Raw genomic sequence first — 9645 nt, forward strand, 5'->3', positions numbered from 1 at the left:
CTATAACAGCGAGCTGAGTGTTTGATTTGAAGTTATATTATCAAAGTAAAATATTCAATAACATTTGAAATTTAAGACTTATTCTTAAAGATATTTAATTTACAATTTTGGTTTAGAAGACGTCAGTCGATTGGTATAAATTCCAAGCCTTGTAAAATAAATCGCAGCCGGCATGTTTAAAACGTACCCGAACTTGGGCCTGTGCAAATCGGATGTTTGAATGTACATGACCAGACCCTCATTTAAGAAACCCTCATTGAAACTTATATTTCATATATCAAGTTTCATGTATGTTTCATATTACAAATAAATGGAAAATTAAATTTAAAGCGTGGTCAGAGTTAATATACAGTTTATATATGCAGTCATAATGAACTCCATTTAATTGAAAATATTTGCTTATTAAATGCAATCAAATTCAAATAATTTATAGTAGTAATTTATTCGCATTACCCGTCAAGGCAACCGCGGCACTGCGATACTATAAAATGCTTTCATATACCCAAATTTTCTACTGGCTAACGTCATGTTAATTATTTATACTATACAACAGGGGCCAAAAATCTATGCATTGCCATGGCAAAAATATGAGTTTGATTTGGGCCAAAAGGCAATACATTTTTGCATTTGTCCGTTTATTGTTATTGGCGATTTGCGAGTCTCCCCGGCTACCAAATTGAATTACCCGCCTATTTGGCAGCGGCGCAAACTTTTCAATTATGCGGCGGTCGGTTAATAACCAAAGCGACATCAAGCGACAAACGCGTTATGCAATACAATTTAAATTATTTAATTTTAATGAAAATTCCCATGAATGTATTGCATTCGGGTCTGCTTTTAGGCGTCGTCAGACTTTACTGATTTCGTTCAGCTTCAATTTCGCATTTGCTAAAAAAAAAAAAAACAACATAATTCTTTTAAATTCTACATTATATTATTTACTCAAATAAGTGGAAAGAAAGACCTCACATGTATACCTTGTAATACCCCAATTTTCTTTTTGTATAGGTGCAAAATAGTAGGCTTCTTTTAATTAACATTCATGTTTAATATTAGTTTTTATTTTAGCGAGAACACTTGAAAATATTGCATTCAATAAGTAAGGAAATATTTACTTCCTTCATATTTTTAAAACATTTTTAGCTATTATTACTGCACACGGTTTTTATAAAAATGATAGATATACCATAGCTTATTCCATACATATATACATAAAAAACATGTTGCATACTTTTTATCACTGGTGAGAAATATTATTATTTTTAAGTAAAATTATAATACTTTACGTGTGCTCTAAAAAGACTTCTATATAAACGGTTATGAATTTTATCTGTTGATCTTTAATAATTATCTCTCTGCAATTTCTATTCCCAATCTGGAAACCAATCTTGGATTGCTATCGTAATCTAATACATAAACATGCATCGCAGTTGCTTGTAAAAAAAGAAAATAGTTAAAATACATAAAAATGTTGCAATTCTTTGGGCAGGAAACTATCGGTAAAGTTTAAGTTGTTAAAACTTGTGGTGGTATATAAAAAAGTTAAAGAAAAAATGTTTCGCATATGCATTTACATTTATTTTATTGGCTAACATAAATTGCGGCAAACAAAGGAACGCAATATTGTCAGTTCGACAACGATGCAAAGTCCAACGGTGGCAACAGCAATTGCTGCCATCATACAAATGGCAACAGCAACAGCAACATGCAACACAAAGCGTCAGAGACAGCAGCAGTCAACAGTGTGGCAAACCGCCAGAAACAGCAACAGGAACAGGAAGAGCAGCCGTTGTTGGCCTATCCCAGGGTAAGCTCATGGCCTCCTGGCGAATCGCCCCCCTCCTGCTCAGCTCCCCTGCGCGTACACTTCCTCTTTATGCTGTAAAGTGCACCACAGGGGTTCATTGTCCTTGTGCAAATTGGTCTGAGTTTATTGCCAATGGCTGTTTGCAGCAGACGTTGTCCGACCCAACAGCTGCTCCAAGCAATCCCTCTCACTCTTGCATCCCTGCTCAATGGGATGCGCTCCTGTCTCGGCTGGCGGGCAGTTGCAGCCGCCGTTTGGCTGTGGCAATAAAACTGCACTTTGAGGCTGCACAAAGTTTGCTTAAGATTTCAATTTGTTGCTAGAAGCTGCCGCCGTATTGTGTGCAACAATTTGCAATAGTAAAATTGCCCCCAACGTAGCAACTTTGGCTCCTAATGATAAATGTTTGCTAAATGCCACAGACGGCAATTGAGTCGTGGTTTGCGTGCAGCGCCATTTCAAGGATTTATATGACCAAACTATGTTATCAATGTCTTCAGTTCCTTAAACTACGCGCTCGCAACTCTCTATTATAGGCCCATTTATTAGAGCTAAAGTTTTCCAGCTGCAATTACCAACTTAAGGTATGCACTAGAAAAAATTGTAGAGAAAGTGGCAAAAGAATCGATAGCATACGCAACAGTTGGCACCAGAATATCTTTAGATAAGTTAATATTACCAGAATGTCATTAGATAAGCAAATTCTATCGATAGGCGTCCTTGGCATTTAAAATTCTTGATGTTATCAAAAGTTTTTCCATCTAAGTTGATGGACGTTTATTAACTGGGAACTAGATCGAATATAGTAATTTTTGTTACTGTTATTGTAATTATTATTTATATTATGATCTTTATAGGTAAAGGAAATATTCAAAGCTCCCTTTAGACTAAATAAATCTTAAATTGAGAACACAGTTAGATCCCCAGAAAACCCATGCTATCCTAAAGCTTACAAAACAGTTTTAGTTGTCATCTTAAATCAAGCTAGGACAACGTTTAAAAACAATGGCAGAATATATTTTTCACCTTTCGAAAAATTGATAAAAATTAAGCTGTATAAGTATTTTTTAGTGTACGAATATGTCTGCATCCAGACACTAACATATGCAAAGCCTTCTGCTTAAGTATTCGGTTTTCCTCAAGGACAACACGTGACTTTCCAACTGTAATGAAAACTTTTCACTTCGAGCAAAGTTATGAAATATTAGCGCCAAAATGCGTTTGAGCATACGGATAAGTTCTGCTTACTGCCACCTGGCACAAGTTTACGACAAGTTGCCTAATGAAATTAAAGAGCAAGTGTGCTCCGACAAACTATACGATATGCTATCATGAAACTGTGAAGCACTCTGCCTAGCAAGCTTTTACCAAATTGCATAAAGCCGGTTTAACTGGCTTAACTGCTAGCCCCGCCCTCCCTCTACAAGCCAATTAATTTTTGTTTAGATAAGCAGCAATAGAATGTTCTAGATCTAAGTACTAGACTTTGAGATACTCAGTAAAAAATATGTTTAGTTTTTTATTGATTAGTCATGGATTGTAGGATGTTACTAATATTTTACAGCATGCTAACACGATCTGATTTATTTTATTCATTGTTAAAGTATTGGCACATAAAATATTTGAGCCCAAGCGAATCAGGGTTAAGCATAGAACAATTTTTAATACTTTAGCTAAAGTTTGACTACGCGATTTTATGAAATCAAACTCCCAATTAAAGTTGTCTTTATATCTATACAACCGGGAATAACTTCTGTTCCACACAATTACACATATTTATTATACCATATCCATTTTTATGAATATATGCGGGATTTAATTACCCTTCTTATGACCTTGGCCATCTAATAGACTCAACCTAACTAATTGTGTGGCCTATAGAAATTGCGCATCCAAATCATACAACGGTTATAAAAACTTAGTTTTATTAGAAAAATTTATTTGAGGCGTCTTATTGACTTTGAAATACTCTTTCGTTTTGTAGTTGGGGCAAAGTGAGAAGCTAAGATTATTAAACTAACGGCCATAGCTGCCTGCTGAAGCTGAGGCTGACGCTGATGCTGAGGAACTGGCGCCACCTTTGCCGCCACCACCGTAGCCGCCACCACCGTAGCCACCACCACCATGGCCGCCACCGCCATGACCACCTCCTCCAAAGCCGCCGCCGCCGCCATGTTTGCCACCACCACCGTAGCCGCCTCCTCCGTGTTTGCCGCCTCCAATACCGAGACCGAGGCCGCCGCCCAAGAATGGTCCACCAGCGCCTGCACCTGCACTGGAACCAGCTGAGGCGCCTGCACTGCCACCTCCGATACCACCAAAGCCAGGCCCGCCACCAAATCCGGGTCCACCGCCGCCATGGCCACCGCCAGCTGATCCTCCACCGAAGCCGCCGCCTCCATGACCACCGCCTAGTGATCCTCCACCGAAGCCGCCGCCTCCATGACCACCGCCTGCTGATCCTCCACCAAAACCGCCGCCTCCATGGCCACCGCCAAGAGATCCTCCACCGAAGCCGCCGCCGCCATGACTACCACCTGCAGATCCACCGGCAAAGCCACCACCACCTGCTGATCCTCCACCGAAGCCGCCACCGCCTTGACCGCCGCCTCCATGACCACCGCCAAGAGATCCTCCACCAAAGCCGCCGCCTCCATGGCCACCACCTGCGGATCCACCGGCGAAACCACCACCGCCTGATGATCCTCCACCGAAGCCGCCGCCGCCATGACCACCTCCTGCAGATCCACCGGCGAAACCACCACCGCCTGATGATCCTCCACCGAAGCCGCCGCCACCATGAGCACCACCTGCGGATCCGCCACCGAAGCCGCCTCCACCATGACCTCCTCCCAATCCACCTCCGCCGCCATATCCAGGACCTCCGCCGCCGATACCGCCGCCGCCTGCACTTGAACCAGCTGAGGACGATGCTCCACCACCAGAACTACCGCCACTAAAGAGGCCGCCATGTCCACCTCCTAATCCCAGTCCAAGGCCTCCACCGCCACCACCGTGCTTTCCACCGCCCAGACCCAGGCCTCCGCCTAGACCTAGTCCAAGTCCGCCACCGAGGCCTAAGCCTCCGCCGCCGCCGCCTCCAAATTTACCGCCTCCATCAGCGCTGGAAGTCGCCGACGCAGATGCCGACGCTGAGGAAGCGGCACCACCATCACCGCCTCCATATCCTGCGGAAGCCAACGCAACGCAAATACTTAGCACAATAAACAGTCTCATCGGAACTTTTGATTGCCGCCAACTGACTTCGGCTCCTAGAGAACGCTCAGCTTTTATAAGATGCCGAGGCATTGCGAAAAAATAATTTACAACAAATGCAAAAAACCCAAAACTAAAAAACAAAATCAAACAAAACAAACACAAAAAAAAATATAAAATAAAATAAAATACAATCAAAACAAACTGGGAACCGGGCTGAGTTTAACAAGCAAATACAAAACTCTAGTCACGTTCTGAAAACCGGGATCGATGCCGGGTCAGACGGAGCAAAACTCTGATAATTAATCCACGGAGAGAGACAAAAACAACGACAACAAAAGATCGGGAGCCATAAACAATAATAAGACATTTATCATCATTTATATATTCGATACTGTCTGCGATTCTCTCGAATTATACTCTAACCAAATGATTAGAACACAAATAATCGATCTATCTAAACCCAAAAAAGGTTTTGATTAAGTTAAACACAAATATCTGTAGTAAGAATAATAGTTAGTAAAAGAGAAAAGTGTAAATGGAATTTAATTGTAAATAGAATTTAATTCCAGGTCAAATGTTAATCAATTTTCAAAAAATTAAAAGCACTTCAAGAAAAGATTGTACGTAGTTTAAAAAGCTAATGAAGACTATATACATATATATATATATATATATATATATATATATATATATATATATATAGCTTTGTGTAATGCCAGAGCTCGTAATCTTCCTAATCTGTGACTATCTAGAAATATATAGGTAGTTCTGAACGCAGCTGAGAAGAAAATATATAAAGTGAATTGGAAATTCCCAAAAATAAAAACGCCATAACTTATGTATTCTATCGAATGTCTGTTACGCTCAGAGCATTCATTATTCGTCCATTATCAGTTTTCTTTTGTTTCTTTTTCTCATAGTATAAATTGTTTATATAAATCAGCGTTTCGACGTCATTAAGATCGGAAATAGCTGTGCTGATTCTTGTCTCGGCTTTGCGAGATTGGAATTTCAATTTAGCAGTACTTGGGGATTATGATAGTAAGTGACCCTTAATACCAGTCTATTAGAAAAGATTAAAAATCGATTAAGATTAATACTGCAGCTAGTAAATAAATAGGTATTTCATTTTCTTCGTGTTACTAAATTGAAATCAAAACTGTTTAATATTCAAATACGATGATATATAATGATTAACATAATACTATAAAATGTGGTTAAAAGCTGTCATATTTAAAAAGAAAAAACACTTAAGTTAATTTAATCTGCACTCTACTGGTTTTATACATTTTATATATTTGGAATTTAAAAAATGAGCTTTTTTCCATTGAGAGTTAAATGCTTGGCATATTTCGTCAGAGTATTTGTTTCTCTTTTTAGTGCTCAAGAAAACTCAGTTTTCACGCCTTGAACACAGCTTTTCACTTATTTGGATGGCCGGGTAAACTGAAATGCAAATGTCAAGAGCTGGTGGCCTGAAAGCATAAGCAGCTCTGGGAAGTCAGTCACAAAACAACAACCACAACAAAAAAAAACAACAGCAGCTAGAACAGCAGCAGCAGCTGTTGAGAAAATGGCATGTGCATAAGAAAATAGAAATTTCCCTCAAGGAAATCTGCTTAGAAATGCATGTACTCGTTGTTGCCGATGCTGCTGGTGCTGCTGCTGTTTGGAAAATCTGCTACAGTTTCTGGGCCACGTCATTGTCAGCCAAAAGAAACAACACTTGACTTCCGTTTCCGGTCGAGCCAGTGCTTGCCACCCGCTGCATATTTAAAACCGTACAGTTTTATGCAAATATCTATTCCATATTTAAAGCTACACAAGAAAAGGCAAATAAATAAATAAATATTATATATTACGAAATGCTATCTGGCCGCATTTTGGCCAATTGCTCGACCTCGTATCCTTAGTCCCTTGGCCTCGCCCTCAAAATCCTTGGCCTGTGGCTGCTTGCCCAGCACTTGCAGCATACGGTTGTAGAGCAGCTTTCGAACATCGACTGCCCAGAGGAAGTCCATGTGATTGAACTCCTTCAGCGGCACCAGATACTTGCCCGTCACATTGCCCAAATCCTCGCACATGGCCTCTACATCGTGCGGATGACACAGCAGATCGTTGGTCGAATAATACACAAATGTCGGCACCGTCACCAGGCTCAGATTGTAACGCGGCGGCACATGCTCCCTGTACAAGACCATATTCTTGTTCGAACTGTAGCTATAGGGTGCGAATCGGCCAGTTTTGATAATTTGTATAAAGTGCTTGACTTGCTTGGCAGCCACGCCTGCGGGATAGTGGCCCAATACAACGGGAAACATTTTCTGAAATTTCACAGATAGTTTAGCAGTTCGTAATTCGGGCTTTAACACGGCTGCTTACCCTGTTGAACTCGTTCCAATTACGTCCCACAATGCCAAAAACAGCTTCAATACAAAGTCGCTCCGTTTCTTCGGTCATGCGACAAAGAAATCGAAATTCACCATTGAACATCTCTGTTATGGAGCTGCCCACCAGACTCTGGAATTAGAAGGCGTTCGTTTCACTTTTAGAAATATTGCAAGTCAGTCTGAGATGTGAATATAGCTTTTCACATCTTTAAAATGTTATTTGTTTTCAGAAACAGAATAGAATATTCGACGTATATATATTTTTTAATAATTTAAAAAATAAAAAAATGGTTGGAATGAAAATCGAATGCAAAACTGTCTCGTATCAAAAACTTAGCATGCACTTCAAAACGATTTCGAAAAAATTAAGAAAGGCGTATATATATATTTGTGCAGTGCCCGTCTTACTGTTCGAGAATCTAGTCAGGAAAATGCTCTTGTAATATTGAAACTTGGACTATATACTCTAGTTTACCCACGTAGAGTGTGGAAAGTGGCTAAATGTTATATCTTCTTCAATTTAGTTTGGCTACATTAATAAACTAAAGGGAAAATACAAAGTTGGCTTTACGTATGTACTTAAAATTGAAACACGAAGCTGCATCAATTTTCTATAAAAAATAAAACAAAAGCCTCCGACTTGAAAGAATGTGTTTTCCAGCAAAAAAACCAAAACTTTAAACAAACTTAAAAAAAACTTCTTGAATATTCATAGACTCACATTGAAATACAAACTCATGGCACGTATGTAGGGATGATCTTCGGTTTCTTTGGCATAAACAGCGGGAGCCATGGCTTGCATGGAGATGATCTTCTCGTTGTACGCCGGCCGCATCGAGCACATCACAAAGAAGGCCGTACAGCCCTGGGAATGGCCGGCATATTGCAGCTTCTTATAGCCGGTAACCTTAAGCACATGATCGATCATCGCTGGCAGATCGTACATGCCAATTTCATGCCAACTGAAGTCCCAGAACTTGGATGCATCCGGATCGAGAGTTGTGTGATTTCTGGAGTAGCGATTGCCACGCGCATTGCCCAGCCAAACGTCATAGTTGTGGTCGGCCAGCAAGTAGGCTACAGAATGGCGAGGGCAGAGACGATGGTAATCACTTGGCTAGGCATTAATCACCCAGACATGAAGCAGACAACACACTCACCCAGACTCACATTGGGGCCCATGACAACGAAGCCCGCCGAGCTATCAACGAGTCCATGCTGGAGCAGAAAGGGCTGGGCGCCCAAATTCCGTATACGATGCATTGTTAGAATGTAGCCATCGTCTGTGGTCACATGATGCACTTCCGCCTGGTAGCCGTACTTGGCAATTAATTTATCCTGTTGATGAAATGTTGAAATTGTTGCAGTTGATGCCAGGGTGTTGACCGGTCGCCCGGATTGAACGGATTGCTCCGGGTCATTAATCTTCGTACCACACTTAGGTTTGAGTCTTGCTTGATGTTTTTGCGCTGCAGCTTCTCCTCGGGCGTCTCATCTTCGATGCTCTCCTCCTCCTCCTCCTCTTCTTCCTCCTCCTCATCCTCCTCGCCACCAATGAGCTGCGCCTGCGTCCTACTGATGAGCAGGCACAAGCCCAATGCGAACAATAAGCGACGTTGCATTGTTATCAAATGAAACCTTTACTTGATTTGATCCCGAAAAGCATAAAGTGAAATTCGGCTTTAATTTTGGATACTTTTGGGTTTGTTTGCCTCTTCACTTGTTGGTCAACTTGAGTGCTGCACGTCGCGGCCTCAACTGAAACTGAAACCGAAAACCCGGCGACGCGTTACGAACTTCCGCGCTTACAAAGAATGCCGAAAACTTTCGATCAGCAACAACAACAACAAGGCCAATGACAATAACAACAACAACAACAACAATCATAATAACAATATGCGTAATGACGTGTTTTTGTTTTTATTTTATGAGGTTTACCTTTTGCGCATAAGCTCCAATTATACCCTGTGGCCAACATATGATCGAAAGGGGTTAAGCCCACTAAAGTGGCTAACTTTGATGTATATATTTCTATTCAAATAAATAGGATTTGCTTAAAGTCGATAGTTGTAAAACAAATTAATAATAATTAGGCCTAAGACCCAAAAAAAAGTGCTCAGTGATTATGTTCGGTTAGATAAATCAACGATTGAATGGGAAAAATATATTTTGGCTGTTTTTTAGCAACTGGTTTGGTTTCGTATTCGGTTCATGGTAAAAATAATCTTA

The 9645-nt window shown here is 40.6% G+C and overlaps 2 protein-coding genes across 2 annotated transcripts; both read right to left on the reverse strand.

The window, feature by feature from the left end:
• Positions 1 to 3739: 3739 nt before the first annotated feature.
• LOC115758730 (glycine-rich cell wall structural protein-like) lies at positions 3740 to 5071 on the reverse strand. Its single transcript, XM_030699482.1, has one exon. It carries the CDS (start codon positions 5042 to 5044, stop codon positions 3824 to 3826), a length of 1221 nt encoding a protein of 406 aa, XP_030555342.1. The 5' UTR covers positions 5045 to 5071; the 3' UTR covers positions 3740 to 3823.
• A 1823-nt stretch (positions 5072 to 6894) lies between these two features.
• On the reverse strand, positions 6895 to 9645 carry LOC115759240 (lipase 1). The gene is made up of 5 exons (XM_030700138.1): positions 8850 to 9645; positions 8577 to 8754; positions 8138 to 8493; positions 7409 to 7546; positions 6895 to 7350 (listed from the first exon to the last, which is right to left on the reverse strand). Exons 1-5 carry the CDS (start codon positions 9036 to 9038, stop codon positions 6895 to 6897), a joined length of 1317 nt encoding a protein of 438 aa, XP_030555998.1. The 5' UTR covers positions 9039 to 9645.

Source organism: Drosophila novamexicana, unplaced genomic scaffold (genome assembly GCF_003285875.2).
Source record: "Drosophila novamexicana strain 15010-1031.04,08,12 unplaced genomic scaffold, DnovRS2.1 tig00000193-arrow-pilon, whole genome shotgun sequence".
NCBI classification, from domain to species: domain Eukaryota; kingdom Metazoa; phylum Arthropoda; class Insecta; order Diptera; family Drosophilidae; genus Drosophila; species Drosophila novamexicana.

Bases quoted from the DNA above. Each gene is read 5' to 3' on its own strand.
- LOC115759240 (XM_030700138.1), bottom strand. From the start codon at position 9,038: ATGCAACGTCGCTTATTGTTCGCATTGGGCTTGTGCCTGCTCATCAGT. The intron at 8,755-8,849 runs GTACGAAGATTA...TTTCATCAACAG, and splicing joins AAGACTCAAACCTAAGTGTG to GATAAATTAATTGCCAAGTA. The intron at 7,351-7,408 runs GTAAGCAGCCGT...GTGAAATTTCAG, and splicing joins ATTGGAACGAGTTCAACAGG to AAAATGTTTCCCGTTGTATT.
- LOC115758730 (XM_030699482.1), bottom strand. From the start codon at position 5,044: ATGAGACTGTTTATTGTGCTAAGTATTTGCGTTGCGTTGGCTTCCGCA.